The following is a 24,968-nucleotide window of genomic DNA, read 5'->3' as shown; positions in this document are numbered from 1 at the left end:
AGCTCGCCCTCTCGCGGCTCCCGGGCCGGCCGCCGCCGCCCCACTCCCCGCCCCGCGGCGCCCCGGGGGCACCATGCAGGCGCAGCAGCTGCCCTACGAGTTTTTCAGCGAGGAGAATGCACCCAAGTGGCGGGGGCTGCTGGTGCCGGCGCTGAAAAAGGTGAGCAGCGCGTAGCCCCGCGTCCCCCGCAGCGCGGGGCTGGCCGGGGAGGCGGGGCGCACGCCAGCTTCTTTCTTTGGTTTCGCAGCCGGGTTGGGCTGCTCTCCCGCAGGACCGCACGCGCCGCGGGCTTCCCCCGCACCGGGCTCCCCTTCGCTGTTGACATTCGCCGGGTTTGTGTGGGAAGGCCGCGGGCAGGCTGGGAACGTTGGTCTGGAGACTCCCGCCGCGGAGCGTGAATGCCCTGCCCCTTGGTTCGGGAGCCTCGGTTTTCTGTGGAGGTCAAAGCAGGCCACTTTCCGCCTTCTCGGACGTGCGGAGCTGGCGTCAGCCTCCCGTTTTAGGCGTCCAGTACACTGGTTTTACAGGCTGGAGAATGCCCTGGCCGCAGTGCTTGCTCTAAGTAATTGCGAGCTTGCCTGCCAGCGGGAACTCGGCCTGGTTTTGCTGGGCTCCGCTCGCAGCTCTGCGTTCTCCTAGCTCCCCCCACCACAGGGTGGTGCACACTGACTTCAGATGGGCTTTTTTGGAGAGTTTGAGAGTCTTCGAACTGTCATTTGCTTGGGGTTTTGAATTTTTAACCTTTAAGTTTGCCAGTGGTTAAAGTTATATGGCTAAGGTGGCTACATTTCAAAAGCTTCTATATCAACATTGTGACTTAGTGAAAACGGGTGTCCGGATGATTTTTGTTTCCTTTTCTTCATTTGCCTTATCTGTAGAGATTGCTTTACTCTTTCAGTTAGTTTCTAAGTCCCCATTTCTTGTTGCTCCAGTCATGTTCAGGCTAGCTTGTTAAAATACAGTTTGTTTCCACTGAGAATTCAAGATATGGTGTATCACTTATGGGAGGCGCTTATGCTTTACGAAAATGTCTTAAAAGGTGTATCATATTTCTCAAAGGCCACCAACTTTTTCTTTCCCCTTGCTCTGTTCTCCTTTTCCCCCTCTTGGTATCGTATGGTGGAAACTGGTTTGTTTGAAAATTTTGCTCTTATTTTTCAGATTTAAGCCACTGATTTTTAGTTCTCAAGGGTCTCACTGCTCACAAACCTCCCATTGAGGTTTTCTAGGAAAATCAAAGAGATGCAATATGTCTTGCATACTTTATTAATGATCCCATGAGGTTTCATTCCATTGTTTACTTTTGCTTCACCTGCAACCTTGACTTCTTGGGGAGTGACAGAAGTGGTGTGGTATGTCCCATTGTTGGAAGTTATCCTGACAGGACAAGAGGAGACAAAATTTGTTTTCAAATGTACAACAGATCCCATAAAACATTACCAGTTTAGAGCTACTTTGCTTTAGCGATAACCCTTGAGGACCTTTGAAGTAGTGGAAAGAGCATTGTAGAAGTTGGCAGACCTGGTCTAACTTGCCACATGGGTGGCCCTTGCTGAAATCTAGTCATAGACACATTTTTGTTTGGCTGGGCACACTGTTTTGTTTTGTTTTGTTTTTTTTTTTTTTAAATTTATGTAATTAGTTGTTAGTATCTTAAAATGTGGTATATTCATAAAACCTGAACATTCAATTCTTTGTGAACTATAGAGAAATCTTTCCGTACACTTTACAGGTGGCAGTAACTGATAGAGTTGAGTGAATGATTGCCTTCTTTAGGCAAGACATGTGTCTCCAGCTTACCACAGTTGTACTCATCTTATATAGCCTGTTTTGTTTTTCTACTTTAAGCAGAGATAACCCTTGCAGAAGTGATGGCAAGAGGTGGAAATATACAGAATCTCCCTGATACAGAAGGGCCTTCCCTTTATTTGAATACCTACCATCAATGATTGATTGTAAGACACTCAAGACAAGGTTGAATATTTTTCATATCTGAATATACTGTTCATAGCCTAAAATTCGAATTTTCACCCATGTGCTGGGCATTTCATGTGTTTATGTCTTTGGACATTTCATGTGGCAATGTGCTTAGCTTGAACTCTTCCTTCAGACTTTAGACTACTTTAGAATACCTAGCTCTGTATTCTCTTACTCAGGCTCTTTGGATACATTGTTCCTTTTACCTGGAATGTTCTTCTTTGTTTGGGCTGGCACTGCTTCATCCTTTGGGATTTGCTCAACCTCAGCTTTTCTTAAACACTCAGGGCTGAGTTAGATATTACTCCTTGAGTGTTTTCTAGCACCCTGTTCTAACTCAGTAGTGAGTTTTAAGTTCTACTTTACTTGACCATGCTCTTACTCCCCAGCTAGAAAATGGGAATGGTGCTGTTACCCATGACTTCCTCTACCTGCTGACAGGTGCCTGACACCTGTTAAGACTCAGTTTGAACAAGTGGGTAAAGGGAACACCGAAAATAATAAAACTGTCACCCAACCCCTGCATCTACTAATTTTAAAATTTTTTTCTTGGTTATGGATTTAGGATTTTATTTGACTGGTTCCAAACGTTGGGGTCATTGTCTGACTTCTCTCTGTATACTCCTGCTCATTTTCAGGCAAAACCTGTATGTTCATTAACCTTTTTTTCTAATCTACTAACTGCTCTGAGTTCCTTTTCCCAGATGAATGAAGTAGTCTCTTTTTTAAAAATATTTTATTTATTATTTTTATTTTATGTGTATGCATGTATTGCCTGCATGTAGGTAAGTGCACCCGTGTCGTGCAATGCCTGTGGAGGACAGAAGAGACTGTTGGATCCCCTGGAACTGGAGTTACGTACAGTTGTTAGCTGCCATGCGGGTGCTAGGATTCAAACCCAGGTCTTCTGCAAGAACAGTGTTCTTAACCGCTGAGCCATCTCTCCAGCCCCCATGAAGTAGTCTCTTAACTGAGTCCATTGCCCGACCCTGCTTGCCTTTGCCTATTTTATAAATTTCAAAAATTATAGTACATTTCTGAATATGTCATACTTAGAACTGTTGATGGCCTTTGAGTTTAAGTTAAGATAAAAACACAGTTTTAATATTTTTATTTATATTTATTTTATGTGTAGAGTGTTTTGCATGCATATATACAAGTGCACAATGTGTACAATACCTGGGAGGGCGTTGGATCCCCTGGAACTGGAGTTAAGGACAGTTGTTAGCTGCCATGTGGGTGCTGGGAACGGAACCTGGGTCCCCTGGAAGAACAGCCAGTGCTCTTAACTCCAGAGGCATTTCTCCAGTCCAAAATGCAGTTTTTACATGGAATTTGTGGCAGTTGATAAGTGGGCTCTACTCTGATCTCTGATCTTTTGACAGGCAAAGGATTACCTGTCAAAATCTTTATGTTTTAGCGAGACAGGACTGTTACTTTTCCTGAGTGTATTCACAAGATCCACTGTGTCCCCTACATCTATCAGTTTAAATCCTATTTTATTACACAAATACCTCACTTACCTCAGAACAAGTATTGCTCTCAGCATTAAGGATAAAGAGGTAAATAACATAACTAGAAAACACTAAGTGGAAAGTGGTAGGGGATGAGGTGACTGATTTATAAGTAAGATTATTTCTTTGTTTTAGACAGTCTCATTCCATAGCCCAGACTAGCCTTGAACTTGGCAGTTGTAATCTTCCTGGTTCAACTACCCTGGTGCTGGGATTATAGGTATGAACCATCATGGCTGGCCATTTCGGAGTTTTAAGTAGGGAAGTAACACCAGATTTGAATTTTAGAAACTTCATTTTGGTGAAAGAATGGGAGGAATGAGACCTGATGTTGGAGAGAAAAAATGAAAAGCTAGTTTACCAGTCCAGCCAGGAGGTGATAGGTATTTGGCTTAGGATGGAGATAGGAATGGATTCTGTGTGAAAGAGATTTAAAAGAGAAAATCGGCAGGACCTAGTACCTCACTAAGTGACTGGGTGACTATTAAGGAAGCAAGAAAGATCTTGTTTTGTGTTTGCATGTGGGTAGTCACATCTTTCGGGTGGAGGAAAGCATGGCATAATGAAATGATTTGGAACGTGTTGATTTAAGTGCTTTTGGGTTATCCAGGTATATTTCTTCAGTTGGCAGGTCATTTTTGATATCGAATGCAGCATTTTTGGAGCCTCTAGGCATGTAAGTAAAATACAAATATAGGTGCTGGAGAGCTGGCTAAGTGGCTAAGAGCACTGACTGCTCTTGCAGAGTACCTGGGTTTGGTTCCCAGCACCCACATAGCAGCTGACAGATCTCCCTAACTCTAGTTCCAGAGGACCTGATGCCCTCTTCTGACCTCTGCAGATACTGCACTACAAGGCTGCACTTACATACTTGCAGGCAATACATTCATGCATATAAAATAAAAATAATAAAGTATTTTTTAAAAAAGATAGAAATATAAAAGCCTATGTTTATATAGAAAGATTTACACATGAACCAGGCCTGGTGGTGCAGGCCTGTCATCCCAGCTTCTCAGAAGGATGTGGCCAGACAGACCTCTAAAAAACTGATGAAGCCAAACCAAAAAAGATCATGTCCTATATAATTCTGCTTATATAAAATTTTAGAAAACATAAACTAATGCAGGTCTTGGTTGAGGCTTTTAGGCTAAGCTTGGTGATACAAGTCTGTAATCCCACCATATGAGGTGGTAGCAGAAGAGTAAGGTTGTCGTTCTTAGCTATATAGGAATTTTGAGGCCAACCTATGCTACTTTAGCCCCAGTCTCAAAGAAGCCCCCTGCCCCAAACAAGCAAACAAACCCAAAAGCCTTTTTTGGTTTGTTTTTGGTCTTTTTGAGACAAAGTTTCCCTGTAGCCCCAGCTGGCCTGGAACTCACTATATAGACCAGGCTGGCCTCTATCTCAGAGATCTGCCTGCTTCTGCCTCGAGTGCTGAGTGCTGGGATTAAAGACGTGTGCCCTCACACTGGCACTAGCCTAACTATATTTCAGTTGCATCTCCGTGAATCCAACATGCTATAATGAATGTCCTGTTTGCTTCATCACATGTCTATCTTCTCCTTCCCTCCCTCCATTAGTCTGTTGTTGTTTTGAGATGGGGTCTTACCATACCCTGAACTCACTATGAAGCCCAGACTGTCCTCAGACTTGTGGCAATCCACCTGCTTCAGCCCCGAGTACTGGGATTTACAGGCATGCGCTACTATACCCAGTTTATTTTATGTTTTGATGGATTTTAAAGTTGCAGGCATCAGTATGCTTTACTCCTAAATGTTTCAACGTGTGCATCAGTAATGAAAAATAATTTTTTTTACAGTTCCTGTTTTTTAGGAAGTTTATGTATGGCGTAATATACAGCTTTTAATTGTACTGCTCAATGGCTGCACACAATTGAACCAAGATGTAGAACATTACCATTACTCCTGGAGTTTCCTTCATCAGCCCCTGCCTACTCCTCCCAAAGATAACCCATGAGCTAACCTTTTATCATTCCACCATAGATTTATCTGTTCTGGAACATCATGTAATGGATTCATATAGAATATATTTTTGTTGAGGCTTTTGAGGTTATGTTTTAAAGAATTCATTCCTTTTTTCCATCATGTGACTGTATTACAATTTGTTGTTTAGTGGATGAATATCTAGATGCTTTAAATTTGGAGCTATGAATAAAGCTGTTTTGAATTTTCTTGTTTTGTTTTTTGAGACAGGGTCTTACTATGTAGCCCTGGCTGACCTGGAACTCTGTAGACCAAGTTGAATTTTAACTCACGGCGATCTGCCTGTCTCTGCCTCATGAGTGCTGGGATTAAATGTATAAACCAGCATGCCCAGCATGTATTTTTTTTTAAAAACTTATTATTACATTTATTTGTATGTGTATGTGTGCATAAAACAGTCAGGGGACAAGTTGCATGAGTCAGTTCTCTGAACCAGGTGGCTCTCAGGGATTGAACTCAGATCATCAGGCTTGGTGACAAGTGCCTTTATCCACTGAGCCATCTCACTGGCCTAAATGTTTTTTTGTTGTTGTTGAGAAAGGATCTCATGTGGCCCAGGCTGGCCTTGAACTCCTTATTCTTCTGCTTCTACCTCCCAAGTGTTGTGATTGTGCATACCCAGCTTCCAGTTCTTACACAAGTTTATTTTTAAACATCTTTTTATTTCTTGTATACCAGTACCAAGAGAAATAGCTCATAGGGTAGAGAGATGCCTGTTGCATTTGTAAGAAACTGCCAGATCTTTCCACTAAATACTCTTACCATCTTTCATCAGTAATATATGATATTCAATATTTACTGTTGCCAGTTTTTAATTGTAGTCACTGTGGTAGTTTGAAATGGTATCTTATTTATTATAGCTTTGTGTCCTCTTGGTAACTCGCAATAATTGAGTACTTGTTCGTATTCTTTCTTTTTTCAACATTTATTTTTTTGTGTCTCTGTGTGTGTGTTGGGGGGAGTGGTGCATGCCATAGCACATGTGTGGAGGGCAGAGGACAGTTTAGTTTAGTTTTTTTTTTTTTTTTGATTTATTTGTTTTGTTTGTTTCTGAGAGAGAGAGGGTCTCCCCATAGCCCCAGTGGGCCTAGAGCTCACTGTGTAGAGCAGGCTGGCCTTGCTCTCATAGAGATCCACCTGCCTCTGCCTCCCAGTAGATTTTTGTGAGTGCTGGGATTAAAGGTATGTACCACCATACCTAGCTCAGAAGACAGTTTAAAGGAGTTGGTTCTCTCCTTCCACTATATGGGTCCTCAGGATCAAATTGAGGTCTTTAGGCGTGGCAGCAAGCACCTGTACCCAGTGAGCCATTTTGTTGGTTCCTTTTTCATATTCTTTTTAACCATTCTTGAGTATTCCTTTGGACAGTGTCGGCTTAACTCTTTTGTCCTTTTAAAGCATTGACTTATTTTTCTTTTCAGCCTAGAATTTTAAGCTCTCTTAAAATCTGAATCCTTTTGATAATGTAATAATCTATTTTATTAATTTTTTTTCTTTTCTTTTTTTGAGACAGGGTCTCACTGTGTAGGCCCAACTAGTCTGAAACTTGTTATATAGACCAGGCTAGCCTCAAACACAGATCCGTCTGCCTTTGCCTCTGCTTCCTGAATGCTAGAATTAAAGATATGAGCCTTGTACCTTTTTGTCTTGTACTTTTTTTTGTTAACATTTTTATTTATTTAGTATGTGGGAAATTGTGTGTGTGTGTGTGTGTGTGTGTGTGTGTGTGTGTGTGTGGTGTTTAAATCAGAGGACAACTTGAGGGAATCGGGTTTTTTTCTTCTACCACATGGGTCTGGGAGATCACCTCAGATCATCAGGCTTGGGATGTGTCTTTACCCATTTGCCAGCTTGCCAGCCCCTGGTTTTTTTTTTTTTTTTTTTTAAAGACAAGAGTCTCATGTAGCTCAGGCTGGCTTTGAACTCATGATCCTCATGCCTCCACTTCCCAAGTGCCTGGATCATAGGTCTGCACTACCATACTGGGTACAGATATTTTCTTATAGCTTGTCACTTGAAGATTTATTTTTCTAGTAGTGGTTTTTGAGATAAGAATCTCCCTATAGTCTTAGCTGGCCTAGAACTCTATGTAGACCAGATCTGCCTGCCTCTGCTTCCTGAGTGTTGGGATTAAAGGCATGTGCCACCACACTCGGCTAGATGTTCATATTTTTATTTTATTATTTTTTATAACATTATTTGTGGGGAGGAGGGAACATACATGCTTTGATGCATGCATGGGGGTCAGAGAACAACTTGCAAGAGTTGGTTCTCTACTTCCACCATGTGGTTCCAGGGATCAATTCAGGTTGTCCAGAAAGCACCTTTACCTGCTGAGCCATCTTACTGGGCCCTCAGATGTTGTTTCTAAAATGGATATATATGTATGTATGTATGTCTTTTTGAGACAGGGTCTCTCTGTAGCCCCAGCTGTCCTGGAACTCACTATGTAGACCAGGCTGGCCTCGAACTCACAGAGATCTGCCTGCCTCTCAGAGCCTCCCAAGTGCTGGGATTAAAGGCATACACCACCATGCCTGGCTAGATGGATTTTTTTTAATTTTATTTTTATTTTATGTGTATGAATGTTTTGCCTACATGAATGTAAGTGTATCACATATGTGCAGTGCCCACAAATGCCAGAAAAGGGTGTCGGATCCCCTGGAACTGGTGTTACAGACAGTTGTTAGCTGCCATGTGGGTGGTAGGAATTGAACCCTAGTCCTCTGGAAGTTCAAGTGTTCTTAATCTTAGAGCCATCTCTCCAGCCCCCTAAAATTGACATTTTTAAGCTGTAAGATGATTTTGAAAGTCTCTTTAAAAAAAGTACTACGTTTTAAATTTGTGTGTGTGTGTGTGTGTGTGTGTGTGTGTGTGTTTGTGTGTGTGCATATGCACGCATGTGAGTATGCCGCAGCATGTGTGTGGAGGTCAGAGGACAACTTGTGGTAGAGGGTTCTCATCTTTCCACCATGTCAGCTCCAGGGATTGAATTCAGGTCATCAGATTTGGTAGTATATGCTTTAACCTGCTGATCATCTTGCCAGCCCATTGAATCTTTTTTTTTTTTTTTTTTTTTTTTTTAATGTTTTCGTGCTGATTTTTACTGGTTTGGTAAAAATATGTTGAGCACTTACTATATGACAAACATGGATGTTATTATGTTTTAATAAGGTAGCCTTGTAGTATAACACTATAATCCTAGTTACATGGGAAGCTGAAGGAGAAGTTCACTAGTTTCAGGTCCTACCTGGGCTATAGAGTGAGTTCAGTGCCAGTCTGGGCAATTCAGTGAGATTCTTTCTCAAAATACAGGGCCAGTGAGTATGACTCACTGGTAATAGTGCTTGCTGTTCAAAACTGATGAACCTGAGTTTGATCCCCTGACCTCCATGTAAAGGTAGAAGTGGGAGACCAACTCAATAAAGTTGTTCTCTTACTTCCACTTGCACACTGTGGCATCTGTGTGCATATATGTATATATCATACACACACATACACATACTTTTTTTTTAAAGGACTAGGATATAGCCCAATAATAGAGTGCTTGCCTAATAAGAGTGAGATCCTAGGTCCAACCCAAAATACCAAAATAAATAAGTAAATAAATAATAATTAAATTACATTAAAAAATTGCTAGGTGTGGTGGCACATGTCTTTAATCCCAGCACGGGGCAGGGGGGCGGTGAAGCAGGTAGATCTCTGTGACTTTGCGGCCAATGAAGTTTCAGGCCAGTCAGGGCTACATAGGGAGACCCTGTCAAAAAATAAAATATATCACTACTTTTATGAATCATCTGGTCATATTGACTATGAAGATTTACCCCTATGTTTTCTTGTAAGAGGTTTATGGGTTTAGTGCTTGCATTTATATCATTGCTTTTTTTGACATGGTGTTGAGGATTGAACCCAACATATTTGTGCTAGGCAAGTGCTCTATTACTGAACTATATTCTTGTACTGATTTTTCCTTCATTTTGAGACAAGGTCATGCTAAGTTGCCAAGGCTATCTTCAGACTTGCAGTCTTGCTTTAGCCTTCAGAATAGCTGAGTAAGTTGATTTTTGTGTTTGGTATGAGTTAGGGGCCTGACTTCATTGAAAATTTATTGTCCCAGCACCATTTTTTCAAGAACTCATTCTTTCACCTCTGAAAAGACTTTTACAAGATTTTGAAAGTCCTTTAAAAAGATTGTTTGGGCTGGGCATGGTGACACACCCTTTAATCCCAGCGCTTGGGAGGAAGAGGCAGGCAGATCTCTGTGAGTTTAAGGCCAGCCTGGTCTACATAGTGAGTTTCAGGCCAGCTGGGGCTACAGGGAGACCTGTCTCAAAAAGACGAAAAAAAAAAAAAGAAAAACAACAACAACAACAAAAAATATATAGCTGTTTGAAACAGGGTCTCTTTATGTACGCTCAGGCTGACTTCAAATTTTCTGCCCTCCTGCCTCTGCCTTCTGAATGTTCCAGTAACAGGCATGTGTTGTCATACCAGGCAACCACACAGGTTTGGTTACTATACCATTGTATGGCCAGTTGAAATCAGAAAGGGTGACTCTCCAGAAATTTTTTTTCTTGATTGTTTTGGCTCTTCAAGCCTCATCCAGTTTTAAATGAATTTGAGGATTGGGATTTCCATTTCTGCAAAACAGACTGTTAGGATTTGTTAGGTAGGTAACAAGAGGCTTCATAAGAACATTAAGTGGGCTGCGGAAATGGCTCGGAGGTTAAGAGTATGAACTGCTCTTGTAGAGGACCCATGTTTGGGTCCTAGTACCCACATGGCAGTTAACAATGATCCATAACTCCAGTTTCAGGGGATCCCACGCCCTCTCTGACCTCTGTGGGCATTGCATGACACAGGTGCACTTACATAATACAGGCAAAACACTCATACACAAAAAATAAGTGGTGATGTGTATGCCTGTAACCTCAGCATTTGGGAGATAAGGCAGGAAGATCTAGACCATTCAAGGTTAACCTGGGCTACATGAAATTCTGTCTCAAAAAGTACAAAGAAGCCATGGAAGTGACCATCCTTGTCTTATTTCTGAACATAGTGGCATAACTTTCAATATTTCACCATTAAATGGTTTTACATAGATGTCTTTTATCATTGTGATAGCTAATTTTACCTGGGGCTTTATACCACCTGGCATGTGTTCGTGGGTGTTTCTTGAGAGGTTGAACTGAGGAGGGAAAGACCCACCTTGAAGATGAGTGGTTTCATTCCATGGTTTGGAACCTAGACTGAATGAAAGGAATGAACAGTGAAAGTCTGATGAGCTCCAGCGTTCATCACTCTGCTTCCTGACCATAGATGAGGTGTGGGCATCCACCTCCTCCTCCTGCTACCGTGCCCTCCCCTCCCCTCCATAATGGACTATATGCATGCCCTCAAACCTTGAGCCAAAATAAATCCCTTTTTCTTTGTCAACTATTTTGGCCATGGTAAGGAGGAAAATAACTAATGTAGTCATATTGAGGAAGCCTCCCTTTATTCTGTTTTCAGAAGAAAGGGTGTTAAGTTTTGTCAAATACTTCTTCTGAGTCAATTGAGGGATTAAGGAGACGTAGCTCAGTGTTAGAACACTTGCCTAGAATGTGTGAGGCTGTGTGTTCCATTACCAACACCTCAGAAAATAAAAAATTTGAGGGACTGACCATGTTTTTAAAAATATCTTTTATTTTTATTTTATGCGTATGAATAGTTTGCTGGCGTGTTTGTAAGTGCACCTGTGCCTGCAATGCACACAGATGCCAGAAGAGGGCGTTGGATCCCCTGGAACTGGAGTTACTGACTGGTGTTACTGACATGTGGAGCTGGGAGCCAATGCTCTTGACTGCCGAGCCATCTTTTCAGCCCCATGTTTTGTTTTGTTCTTTTTTTCATTCTATTAATGTGATGCATTGCTTTTTTTCTTTAATTTTTAAAACTATATATGTGTGTGTTTGTGTGTCTGTGTGAAGTATGCCACATGTATGCAGGTGCCTCTGGAGGCCAGAAGAGGGTGTCAGATCCCCTAGAGTTGGAGTTACAGGTAAACCAGCTCACATGAGTGCTGGGAGCAGAACTCCTGTGCTCTGGAAGAATAGGAAATGCTCTTAACCACTGAGCTATCTTTCTAGCCCCTTTTTCTTTCTTAATTATTTATCTATTTTTATTTTTTATGTGTATGAGTGTTTTGCCTGTATGCATGTAAGTGCACAATATACATGCAGTGCCTGTGGGGGCCAGAAGAAGGTGTCAGATCCCCTGGAACTGGAGTAAAGGACAGTTGTAAGCTGCCATGTGGGTGCTGGGAACTGAACCTGGGTCCTCTGCAAGAGCAGCTAGTGCTCTTAACTACTGAGCCATCTGCCCCCCCCCTTTAAATTACATTTATTTGGGGCTGGGGGGTTCAAGTGCCACTGTGTACATGTGGAGGTCAGGGGACAACTTTAAGAATTGGTTTTCTCTTTCAACCATGTGAATCCCAGGGTTGAACTTAGGTCTTCAGGCTCCATGGCAAGTATGTTTACCAACTGACCCACTGGCCCCTCCTTTTTTAAACATCAAAGTACCTTTGCACTCCCTAGGATAAATAAACCTCACTTAGTCAAAGTATAAAACCCTTTAAATGTATTGTTGAATTCAGTTTGCTAATACTTTCTTGAGAATTTTTTCGACTGCATTCATAAACAATATTAGCCTGTAGTTTTCTTTCTTGGGAGATGCCAACATCTGGTTTTGGTATCAGGGTAATGGTGGCCTCAAAGAATGAGTTTAGAAAGTGTTCCTTCCTCTTTGTTGGAAAAGTTTGAGAGAATTGTTAATTCTTTACATTTTCAGTAGAATATACCAGTAAAGCTACCTGAACCTGGACTTGTTGAGAGTAGCTTTATTTAGTTGTTGCTGTTTTTGCTTTAAAAAAACTTTTTTTTGAGATATAGTCTCTGTAGCTTAGCCTCACTTGGAACATACTATGGAGCCTAGGCTGACCTTGAACTTGCCAGCAATCTTCCTGCCTGAGCCTCCTAAGTGCTGAGATTACAGCAATATTTAATGAACTCATATTTACTTATATATTAGCAGAACATATGCTATTGATTTCTATTTATTTTGTGTGTGTGTGATAGCTGGGGATAGAATTCAGGGCCTTGTTCATGCTAGTTTTCTATCACTGAACTACTCTCTATACCCTTAGCCCTCTTGTTGTATGTATCTCTGTAAGGTTAGTAGAGCCTTTCTCTCTTCTTTTTCTTCCCCTCCCACTCCCCCTCTTGTCTTTCTTTTCTTGTGTGCGTATGATGTATGCGTGTGTACGCACATACACACACACACACACACACACAGGTGTGCTTGCCTGTGTATAGGTGTAGAGCCCAGATGTGAACATCAGGTGTCTTCTGTCACTCTTGACTTTTTTTTTTTTTTTTTAAATAGACTCTCATGCAACCAGGCTAGCCTTGAACTCAGTATTTAGCCAAGGATGACCATGAACTCCTGATTCTCTTGTCTTCACCCTGAAATTCTGAGATTACAAGCATGTCCCACCACACAGGTGGTGCTGGGGATCAAGCCGAGGGCTTCATTCATGCTAGACAAGCACTCTACCAAACGAGCTACACTCTCAGGCTTCCATTTAGTTTTTTGAGATAATCTCTCTCATCAAACCTAGAGCTCCCTGTTTTGGCTAGATTGGCTGTATGGTTAACCCTCAAGATCTCATATATCTATATCATCTATATCCATTTATCTATATATCTGCTTATGATTTAGGCATAGTAAAATATTTAAAATGAATGATAGAACAATTATCTATCAATGATAACAGCATGTGTGCTAAAAGTTGAGGTGACTGTGGTCTTTTTTTATTTTTATTTGTATGAGTGTATTGCCTGCACATAGGTGAATGCACCTGTGTTGTACAGAGCCTGTGGTGGTCAGAAGAGGGCATTGAATCCCCTGGAATTGGAGTTAAGGATGGTTGTTAGCCGCCATGTGGGTGCTGGAAATTGAATCCAGGTCCTCTACAAGAGCAGTCAGTGCTCTTAACCACTGAGCATCTCTCCTGCCCTGGTCTGCTCTCAGGTTCATTATATCGTACTTACCCTTGTGATGTGAAAGGATAAAATGCCTATGTGATGAGATGGAATAAGGCATGAATGTGGTGTAGGCATTGTGATGTAGAGTTGACTGGCAATTTTGATGGCTTCTAACTGATTAACAGATGGGCAGCATGTATAGTATGCTGGACAAAGGATGATTTATGTCTGAGGTGGGATCACCTGAGAGTTCATCAAGTTACTCAGAACAGTGCACAGTGGACTGTTTATTTCAAGAATTTTCATTTAATATTATGGACTGTGGTTGACTAGGAGTAGCTGAAACTACAGAATACATTCACAAAATTCAAAGCTGAAACAGACTCTACAGTGAAAATTCTCTTCCAAGGTAACTAAAGTTTCTTTTGTATTTTTCCAGAGTTTCTTTTTCTATAGCTGACAAGTATGTATGTGTTTTTTGTTTTGTACACTCTTTTGCACCTTGTTCCTCTACCCTCTCCCCTTAAATATATTTTGGATAGCATAACAGTTAAGAACACCCGGTTCTTTTTTATAGCTTCATGATATTGTTGGTCGTACTAGAATTCTCTTCATGAGAAACTGTCATGTCATTTTCTTTGGTAAACTTTGTTGCAGTGAGAAGTTGTAAACTATGTCATATCTAGTCTTGGTACCTTTTGCCCTTTTTCTAATTGCTTTTTTTTACCTATTGATTTTTTTTGAGTGTTCTTTTACATTTTAGATACTAGTTCTTTTTTTTTTATCCTATGTGTATGATTGTTTCTGCATGTGTGTAAGTGTACCCATGTTGTGCAGTGCTCATGGAAGTCAGAAGAGGGTATTGAATCCTCTGGAACTGGAGTTACAGTTGTTAGCCACCATGTGGGTGCTGGGAATTGAATCCAGGTCCTTTGCAAGAGCAGCCAATGCTTTTAACTGCTGAGCCATCTCTCCAGCTCCAATACTAGTTCTTTTATTTCTGTAGTTTTTAAATTTAAATTTTATTTATTTTTTGTGAGATACCATGTAGCTCTGGTTAGCCTATAACTGGCTTCACAATTGTAGCATTCCTCTTGGCGGGGAGGTGTGTGTGTGTGAGAGAAAGGTCTGACTGTAGCCCAGCTGTTCAACTAGGTAATCCAGACTGGTCTTGAACTCCAGGATCTTCTTGCCTTCTGAGTCCTGAGATTATAGGCATGTACCACCACACTCAGCTTGGCCTATAAATGTCTAGTTGTTATAGCACCATTTGATAAAAAGGAAATGCCTTTCCATTATGTTGCTTTTGTATTTTTTAAAATATTTTATTTACTTTTATATTTTTATGTGTATGTGTGTATTACCTTGCATATAGGTAAGTGCACCCGTGTCGTGCAATGCCCGTGGAGGACAGAAGAGGCTGTCAGATTCCCTGGAACTGGAGTTACGGACAGTTGTTAGCTGCCATGTGGGTGCTGGGATTTGAACCCGGGTCTTCTGCAAGAACAGTCAGTGTTCTTAACTGCTGAGCCATCTCTCCAGCCCACTTTTGTATTTTTTAAAGTTACGTTTTAATTCGCATGTGTGAGTGTATGTTTCTTGCTGAGGCATCTCTCTGGCTCTGCTTTGGTATTTTTGTCAAAAATTAATTGGCTTTTTTTTTTTTTTTTTTTTTTTTTTTTTTTTTGAGACAGGGCTTCTCTGTGTCTCTGTGTAGTCCTGGCTGGTCCCAAACTCACTGTATAGATCAGGCTGGCCTCGAACTTAGATCTACCTACCTGCTTCCTAGGTAGTAGGATTATAGACATAAGCCACCACACTTGGCTAATGGGACATATTTTTTTGTGTTTATCTTAGGTTCTCTGTTCTATCAATTGATGTGCCTGTCAGTACTACCCTAAATTTTTTTTTAATTTACTACATTTTATTACTGTAAATATGTGTTGAAATTGAGTAGAAAAGTTCCTACCTTATGTATCTATAAAGTTACTTTTAACTATCCCATTTCCTTTGCATGTCCATACAAATTCTGGAATAACCCTTTCAACATTTATCAGAAAGGTTGTTGAGTTATTGTTAGGATTTGTATTAGCTACTTGTCTTATTGCTGCAACAAAATACCTGACAAAGCAACCTAAGGAAGGAAGGGCTTAGTTTTGTTTATGGTTCCAGGGTATATAGTTCTTCATGGCAGGGAAGGAGGTATGGCCACAGGAACAGGAAATGACCGGTCACATTGCATCCACAGATGGGAAGCAGAGAGTGATGAATGTGGATACTCAGCTTCCTTCCTTCTTTTTATTCAGTCTGGGACCCCAGCCCATGGAATGGTGCTGCCCATTGAAAGGAGGGTTCCTCTTTCTCTCAGTTAACTCAATCTACACTTGCCCAGATATTTGTTTCTATGGTGATTTTAAATCTTATCAAGTTGGTAATCAAGATTAGCTATCCCAGTTATGTTAAAACCTATTACTTTAAAGAGAACGGAAATCTTTGTGTTGAATCTTCTAACTTTTAAAGATGATTTATCCTCTCTCTCCTTTTTAAATTAAAAATAATTATGTGAATGAGTGTATTGCCTGCACGTATGTAAGTGCATATGTGTCGTACAGTACCTGTGGAGGTCAGAAGAGGGTGTTGGATCCCCTGGAACTGGAGTTATGGACAGTGTTAGCCACCATGTGTATGCTAACATCCTGGGATCCAAACCCAGGGCCTCTTCAAGAGCAGCCAGTGCTCTTAACCACAGAGCCATCTTCTCTAGCCCCGCTCTCTGTCCTTTTTTAAAAGACCTTTTATGCCTTTCTTTGCTGTTATCTGTCTAGTTTTTAGTATACAATTCTTGTGGGGTTTATTATATTGACATCTGTGTGTTTTGTATATAGGTTGTTTTTTATTTGGGGATTTTTTTTTTTTTTTTTTGGCATTCATGTGTTCTTTGCCAGTATATGGAAGTGGAGTTGATTTGTATCCTACAACTTTACTGGAGTCATTTATTAGTTCCAAGAATTGCTTTTGTGGGAGTTGATTATTTGGGAATTTCTACCTGGACTGTCTTGATGCAAATGGAACACCAGCATTCCTCTCTTCTGCTTGCTGACTGCTTTGAGACCAGTGTTTGAGATCAGCTGGGACCCCAGCTCCTGCCCTGCCTTCCCTGCTATGATTGACTGGTAGTGAGCCAGAGTAAAGCCTTCTTTCCTTAAGTTGCTTTTGGCAAGTATTTTTTCATACTAATTAGAAAAGTAATACATAGACAATCATGTTATCTGCAAATAGTACCATTTCTGTTTTTTCTTTTCAAGTCTGTCTTTTATTTCCTTTGCTTTTTTCATGTTGCAGTAACTTTTTTACTATGTTGAGTAATATGGTGAGAGTAAACATTCTTTGTCCTTTTTCTCACTTGAGGGGGAAAGCATTCTATCTTTTACTGTGAAATATATGTTAACAGGGTTTTTGTAAATGCAAGTTGCCCTCTACCATTTTTTTTTCCTGTGAATTTTAGAAACAGTGAATGAGGATTGGATTTTGTCAGATAGTTTTTCTGTATTGAGTGAAATGATATGATTTTAAGACTTTTAATATGTATTGCATTTGTTTTAGAGTATCGATTTTAGACTTGCTTCCTTTATTCCTACTTTTTTGGTAAAATTCTTTTTATAAATGGCTGAATTCTATCCATTTTCTAGTATTTTATTAAGGACTTTTATATCTATAATAATGAAAAATGTTGGTTTGTAGTTTCTTCGTGTGTGTGTGTGTGTGTCTGTGTGTGTGTGGACAGTGAGGGGTATAAAGAGAGAGAGAGAGAGAGAGAGAGAGAGAGAGAGAGAGAGGAGAGAGATCTTTAATCTTTATCCAGTTTTGGTATCAGATAATTACTAGCTTTGTATAATGAATTTAAGAGTATTCCCTTCAATTCTATATTATACAGAGAATTGTGGAGAAATAGTGTTAATTGCTTTTTTTGTGTGTGGGTTTTTTTGTTTTTGTTTTTGTCTTTTTGAGACAGGGTCTCCCTGTAGCCCCAGCTGTACTGGAACTCACTATGTAGACCAGGCTGGCCTCGAACGCACGAAGATCTGCCTGCCTCTGCCTCCCAAGTGCTGGGATTAAAGGTGTGTGCCACTATGCCCAGCTTAATTGCTTTTTAAAAAAAAAGATTTTTATTTGATGTGTATGTGTGTGTATATACTACATGTGTATAGGTGCCAGTGGAGGCCAGAAGGGGGCATCCAATCCCCTGGAACTGGAGTTGTAGGCGATTGTGAGTCACCTGATGTGGGTGCTGGGAACCAAACTTGGGTCCTCTGGAAGAGCAGCAAGTACTCTTAACCACTGAGACAGCCTCTCTCCAATCCTGTGTTAATTACTTTTTTAAAGTAAAAAATTTCCATTGAAACAGTCTAGGTCTGAAGAGTGCCTTTTGGCATGTTCTGAAATGACCACTAATTTATTTAGTAGTTGAAGGACTGCTTTCATTATTTGTTTTATATTGAGTTGTTCTTGGGCTTCTTCCCTTCCCTCCATCTTACTCCCTCTTCCTCCCTTTCTCTTTTCCTTTCTCCCTCCCTTTTAAAATCAATCCATTTCTTCTGAGTGGTCAAATTTACATTTGTGTAGAATTGTTTATAATATTCACTTACTGTCGGGCATGGTGGCACACACCTTTAGCCAGTACTCAGGGAACAGAAGCAGGCGGATCTCTGTGAGTTCAAGGCCAGCCTGGTCTACAATAGTGAGTTCCCATCCAGCTAGACCTACAAAGAGACCCTGTCTCAAAAAGACCAACTAGTTGCAGAGTCCATGGTAATGTTACTGTTGAATTCCTGATAATGGTATTTCTTTCTCCCCACCCCCTTTCTGTCAGTCTTTGTAAAGATTTGTCAATTTTTTATTTGTTTAGAGCTAGTGGTTTCTCTGATTTTTCTGTTCTGTTTTTAAAAATATTTTGTTTTTATTTTTTATTTACTTATTTAAATTCATTGATTGTTATTTTTTATTGCCCTTCTGCTTGCTTTACTTTTGTTGTTGTTTGTTTTCTGGTTTTTTTTGAGAAAGGTTTTCCCTATAGCCCATAGCTCTAGCTGACCTGGAACTTGGAGATTCTCATGCCTCCACCTCCTGAGTGCTGGAACTAAAGGATTACACCACCATGCTTGGCCCATTTTTTTCTTTATTATTTTTATTTTATATATATGAGTGCATTGCCTGCACATACGCAAGTGCACGCATGTCCTTCAATGCCTGAGGAGGTTAGAAGAAGGCATTGGATCCCCTGGAACTGGAGTTTCAAACAGTTGTTAGCTTCCATGTGGGTGCTGGGAATTGAACCCAGGTTCTCTGTAAGAACAGTCAGTTCTCCCAACCACTGCACCATCTCTCCAGCCCCATGCCTGGCCTATTTATTTTATTTTATTATATGCGTGTGTGTGTGTGTGTGTGTGTGTGTGTGTGTGTGTGTGCACATATGTGCACCTGCACGTATACTTATCTTACAGTGCTCATGGGGAGGACAAAGGACAACTTGAGGAAGTCAGTTCTGTCCTATTATGTGGGTTGCGGAGATTGAACTCAGGTTGTCCAGCTTGGCAGCAAGCAGCTTTACCTAACTGAGCCATTTTGCCAGCCCTATTTTGCTTTTGTTTTCAGAGGGGTTCTTTAGGTGGGAAGTTTGATTACTGATCAGAAGTTTTTCTTTTGCTATAAATTTCCTTCTGCTTTTTCCCTTTATTTCTCTTGATACTACTACTTTGACCTTTAGATAATTTAGGGGAAAGAAAGTGTTTTTATTAATACCAGAGTACTTAGAGATTCTTTCTTATCCTATGGTGGGAGTATGGCCCATGTTCATTCATAGTTCACCTCCTTCTGTGTGTCTGCTGAATTCTTCTTGTTCACAAGCAAAGACTTCAGTTCAGCCACCCCCATTTTCTGTTATTGAGTTCTAGTTCAATATCATTATGCACAGGTAACATATTCTGTGTGATTCCACTTTCAAATTTGTTGAGGTTTTGTTTGTAGCCTAAGATAAGGAGCTGTCTTGTTTTACATCACTTAAAGAATACATATTCATTTACTGTTGATTAAGTATTTATAAAGGCTGATTAGTCCTAATGATGGTGTTGAATTCTTCAAAATTACTATTAACTTTATAATTTTGTTAGTTTTTGAGAGAGGAGTTTGAAGTATCCAACTACAACTGAAGATTGTTTTCCATCAGTTTTTCAACTCTGTCTGATGCGTACACTTTTTACTTATTTTTTTTAACTCAAAATCACTTTTAATACTTAATATTAGAAACATTCTCAGTATAACTATGAAGAAGACAAATTGCTTACAACATTGTTGTTTAACATTTATTATGGAACTTTCTGTTTGCAATAAGACAAGAAATAGAATCGTTATATAAGCAAAGAAGAACAAATATTTGCAGATGTAACAACCAAAGCAGTCAGCTGCTGACTGCTAAAACTAAGAAGTCAGTAAAATGGCCAATCGCAGATTAAAATATCAGAATAGCCCCTTTTGGTATAAGAGGAAGATGCACTGGAGACTGAATCTCCCATTCATGATCATGTACACTGATAAAACATGGGAGTATGAACCTGAGGTCCTGGTGGGTATGTGAGAAAATGACCACATGCTGCTGAGAACTATGTAGCCAAAGACTGCACTAAATAGGAATTTCATATTCCATGGATGTTGGCTACTATAGGGGATTGGAAGATTAGCGCAACTCAGGGTCTAGTTTGGGGATTTTTGTTTGGATTTCAGTATAGTGGGAGGGGGAAAAACCCGACCAAGAATGGATGATATTCATAAATGCAAGTGATTCATAGCAGTTGAGGGGTTTTTGCTTTAAGAAAGTAGATAATTCCAGTGAGCTGACAGAAAAGCTTTCTCTCTCTCTCTCTCTCTCTCTCTCTCTCTCTCTCTCTATATATATATATATGTATGTATAATTTATTCATTTTATTTTATGTGTATGAGTGTTATGCCTGTATGTAGGTAAGTACACCTGTGTTGTGCAATGCCCGCAGAGGACAGAAGAGGCTGTCAGATCCCCTGGAACTCGAGTTATGGACAGTTGTTAGCTGCCATGTGAGTGCTGGGATTCGAACCCTGGTCTTCTGCAAGAACAGTTAGTGTTAACCGTTGAGCCATCTCTCCAGCCCCCAGAAAAGCTTTCAAAACAATAAATCTATAGCAATACGAGCAAAAGTGTAGAGGATTTCAAAATTGAAAAGAGCTTGGCGAGAGGAAGAGGTCAGTGCAAAACACACCAAAGCCAAAGCTGGCCACGAAGATGAGCTGCACAGAGGAAAGAGTAGTCCTGGAGAGGTGCTAGTGCATGGTTAGTGTGCCTGCGAGGCAGATGACTACCAGAATCTACCTTCTCTACGTGGGGAAGGTTGGGGGAGACCTTATTGGACATGTGTATACCAGTGTACAGGCTATGCAGGAGCCCTTGGTTCAGGAACCAGCCCCCTCATAGTATCAGGGTCGGAAGGAGAAAGTCACCCCTAATTGCCAAGTGCAGCCTAGTCCTTGCTGATAAGTCCATTGAAACCAGAATTTCCAGAGAAAAATCAAAGAAACAATATGAGCAAGATAACTACTTCCAAAGAAAAACAAAAAACCTGGAAGAACCTGCAGAAACGTTTTAGTACTTAAGAGAGATTAATTATGTTATAAACTCAGTGTCTGAGTCAAGCTAGGACACCTAAGCTGCTAGCAGCCATTAGAGTACAACAAAAGGTATAAAGTAATCAAAATTAAGTTGAAACAAAATGCCTAAGACCTAAATGGGTATAGCTTTAAAAATCCGAAGCCCTTAAAGAAGACCTAAGTATATTGATAGGTACAATGCCCATAAACCAGGGTTTCTCAGTTTAGCAAAAACAGGAGAAAGTAGGAGTTTCTGTTCCCTCTTGTTAGGGGTCGGGAGGAGATGGGTACCATGTTATGAATAGACTCTGGCTTAGTACAGTGAAAAGCATGTGTCCTACTGCCCAGCAATTACGCTCCTACTCCTTTAAGAAGTTATTGTACAGAGATACCAGAGGATGTATAAAAGAATGCTGATAACATTACTCCTGTTAACAAAAGCGAACTATTTGTCTATCCAGAACACACAAAACTAAACTTTATTAAAGTAGAATTGAAAACGGGCCCACTACGCAGCCCTGGTTGGCTTGGAACTCAGAGATCTCCTTACCTCTGCTGGATTAAAGGTGTGCCACCATGCTCCTCCAGAATGTAGATTTTTATTTTTTCTGATTATATAATGCTGTTTTCTGTTTCTGTTTACTAACTCCTACCTCTGGTGTCTACTTTGTCAGATTTAGCAAAATCAAAATATAGCTGTCCTGCTTTCTTTTGTATAATGCTTGCGTAGCATATATTTTTTTCTATCTTTAAAGTGTCTTATTTATTCACTGGTTAATTAGTTATTTTGCAGTGCTGGGAATGAACCCAGGACCTTGTACATGCTAGGCAAGCGCACTACCACAACTCCTACCTCTGGTGTCTACTTTGTCAGATTTAGCAAAATCAAAATATAGCTGTCCTGCTTTCTTTTGTATAATGCTTGCGTAGCATATATTTTTTTCTATCTTTAAAGTGTCTTATTTATTCACTGGTTAATTAGTTATTTTGCAGTGCTGGGAATGAACCCAGGACCTTGTACATGCTAGGCAAGCGCACTACCACTGAGCTACATCCCTTGCTTTGGTGGTTTTTTTTTTTTTTCTTTTCATTGGGGGGGGGCAGAAATGTGACTGAGGACGACCTTGAACTTGTGATCTTTCTCTTTCTGCTGAGATTATAGGCATGCACCACAACACTTGGTTTTCTAGCCTTTATTTTTTTGAGATAGGATCTTTATTATTTTGTGTGTGCTCACCAAATGGTGCTGTAACCACTAGATATTTATAAACCAAGCTGAGCGTGGTGGTACATGCCTGTAAACTCAGCACCCAGAAGGCGAGAAGATCCTGGAGTTCAAGGCCAGTCTGGGCTGCCTAGTAAGTTCTAGGACTGTTGGGCCACAGTCAGTAAGACCTTTCTTAATACCACCCCACCCCCTCCACACACACAAGAGGCATGTTGACTCCTGTATCCCAGCAGTGAGGAGGCCAAGGCAGAAGAGGAATGTTACAGGTGTGAAGCCAGCATGGTTTACATACCAATTTACAGGCTAACCAGAGCTCGTGGCATGACCCTATGTCATACATACACACAAAAACCTAGAAATTAAAGAACTAATACCTAAAGTGTATAAAGAACACTCAAAAGTCAGTAGTAAAAAAGTAATTAGAAGGATGAGCGTGGTAGCACAGGCTTTTAATCCCACCACTCGGGAGGCAGGATCTCTTGAGTTCAAGGCTAGCTTGGTCTACATAGTAAGTTCCAGGCCACCTGGAGCTACAGGGAGACCCTGTCTCAAAAAAACCAAAAAAAAACATTCATCCAAAGTTCTTGTCAGCAGAAAGGAGTGTCTCTTGTCTCTTGTCCAGAGCATAGATGACATAGTTTACAACTTCTTACTGCCACAAAGTTTACCATAGAAAATGATAGGATGATTTCTCATAAAGAGACTTTTCAACAAATTCTAGTTTTATTTATTCATTTATTAATTAGTTATTTTGCAATGCCGGGAATGAAACCAGTTTCTTGTGCATGCTAGGCAAGCACACCTACATCCTTTGCTTTGGTGTTATTTGGTTTTGTTTTGTTTGTTTTGGGATTATAGGCGTGTATCGCTAAGCTTTTATTTTTTTTGAGATGGGGGTCTTCGTTTTTATTATTATTATTAGCAAGTGTGTGTGTAGCACGTGTGTACGTGGAGGTCAAAGGATAAGTTTCAGGAGTCAGTTCTCCTTTCACCATGGGTTCCAGAGATTGAATTCAGGTTGTCAGGCTTGTACAACAAGTGCTTTTACCCACTGAACCATCTTGCCAACCCTGAGATACGGTCTTATTATATAGTCAAGGCTGGCCTTGAACTCATAATCCTCTTGGTTTATCCGTAGTGCTGGAATTTGCAATACTGTACCACCACACCCAGCTTCCATAATTTCATTTCATTTTATTCTATTATTTTAATGATTAAATGGCTTTTTTTTTTTTTGAGACAGGGTCTCCCTGTACCCCCAGCTCACCTGGAACTTGCTATGTAGACCATCTAACTTCAATCTCACAGAAATCTGCCTGCTTCTGCCTCCCAAGTGCTGGGATTAAAAGTATGTGCCACCATGCCTGGTTTATTTTTTAATTAAATGTTTTAATGTACTATATAACAGCTTTTACTGTGACAATTTCATCATTATGTATCATTGTACTTTGCTCATACCTCTCCATTACCTTCTTTTGACCACGTCCCACTGATCTCCTTCCTAATCCCAAATATTCCTGATTCTGCTTTTGTGTTTTATATGTGTGTTTTCTCATACAAGAAGAAACATGTTGTCCTAGTCTGTTTCTCCACTGCGGTGACAAAACACTCTGACCAATACCAACTTGGGGAGGAAAGGGTTTGTTTATTCAGCTTACAACTCCCAGGTTGCAGTTTATCAGGGAGCCCAAGGTAGGAACTCAGGGCAGGAACCTGGAAGCAGGAGCTGGAGCACAGGCCATGGAGGAACGCTGCTTACTGGCTTGCTCCCTTGGCCCCTGCTTAGCCTGCTTTCTTATGCAACACAGGCCCACCTGCCCAGGGGTGGCACCACCCACAGTGGACTGGGCCCTCCCACATCACGCACCAAGAAGATGCCCTTCAGACTTGGCCACAGGCCAGTCTAATAGAGACAATTCCCCAACTGAGGCTCCCTCAACCCAGGTGTGTCAAGTTGACACTAAAGCTATCCAGCACACATGTTATATTTATCTTCTATTATTTTCTCTTGTACCCTCTTACCCCTTAATGTGTGTATTTGTTTCCTTGTTTTGCTTTGTTTTGTTTTGTTTTGAGATGAGGTCTCCTAAAGTCCAGGCTGATTTTTAAATTCTTAATCCTTCTTGCCTCCAGCTCCTGAGTATTGGGGTTATAGGGGTGTACCACCATGCCCAGTTTATGTGGTATTGCAGTTGAATCCAGGGTTTCATGCATGGTAGGCAAGCACTCTGCCTATCACCTGAGCTACATTCCCAGCCATTCCCTCTTTTCTGTAGACCCTTTCCTTCCATCCCATAACCCCCTTCTCCCTTCATGTCATATGTATGTATATATGACCCCTGTGTAAGAGAAATGGGATATTTGTCATTCTGAGTCTAGCTTGTATTTTTTAACATGATTTCTAGTTCTGTTTTCTCGTCCTTTTATTTTTAGCCTACTTATATTTGACGTAACTACTATCTTATAAAGGTATCGATTGGGTCATGTTATGTATTCTACTCTGTCAATCTCTTCTTAATTGCTGTGTTCAAACCACTAATATGCACT

The 24,968-nt window shown here is 40.6% G+C and overlaps 1 protein-coding gene across 2 annotated transcripts in view; it reads left to right on the top strand.

Annotated features, from left to right (window-relative positions):
• Positions 1-6: 6 nt before the first annotated feature.
• Positions 7-24,968, top strand: part of Sos1 (SOS Ras/Rac guanine nucleotide exchange factor 1) — a 142,678-nt gene continuing 117,716 nt past the window's right edge. For both annotated transcript variants that reach the window (XM_017801204.2, XM_008845509.3), the window contains exon 1: positions 7-160. In XM_017801204.2, coding sequence (XP_017656693.1) covers positions 74-160 — 87 coding nt within the window. In that variant the 5' untranslated portion in view covers positions 7-73. The remainder of the gene's footprint in view (positions 161-24,968) is intronic.

Source organism: Nannospalax galili, unplaced genomic scaffold (assembly GCF_000622305.1).
Source record: "Nannospalax galili isolate Female #2095 unplaced genomic scaffold, S.galili_v1.0 scaffold622, whole genome shotgun sequence".
Lineage (NCBI taxonomy): Eukaryota > Metazoa > Chordata > Mammalia > Rodentia > Spalacidae > Nannospalax > Nannospalax galili.
This window is presented reverse-complemented; position numbering and strand designations above follow the sequence as displayed.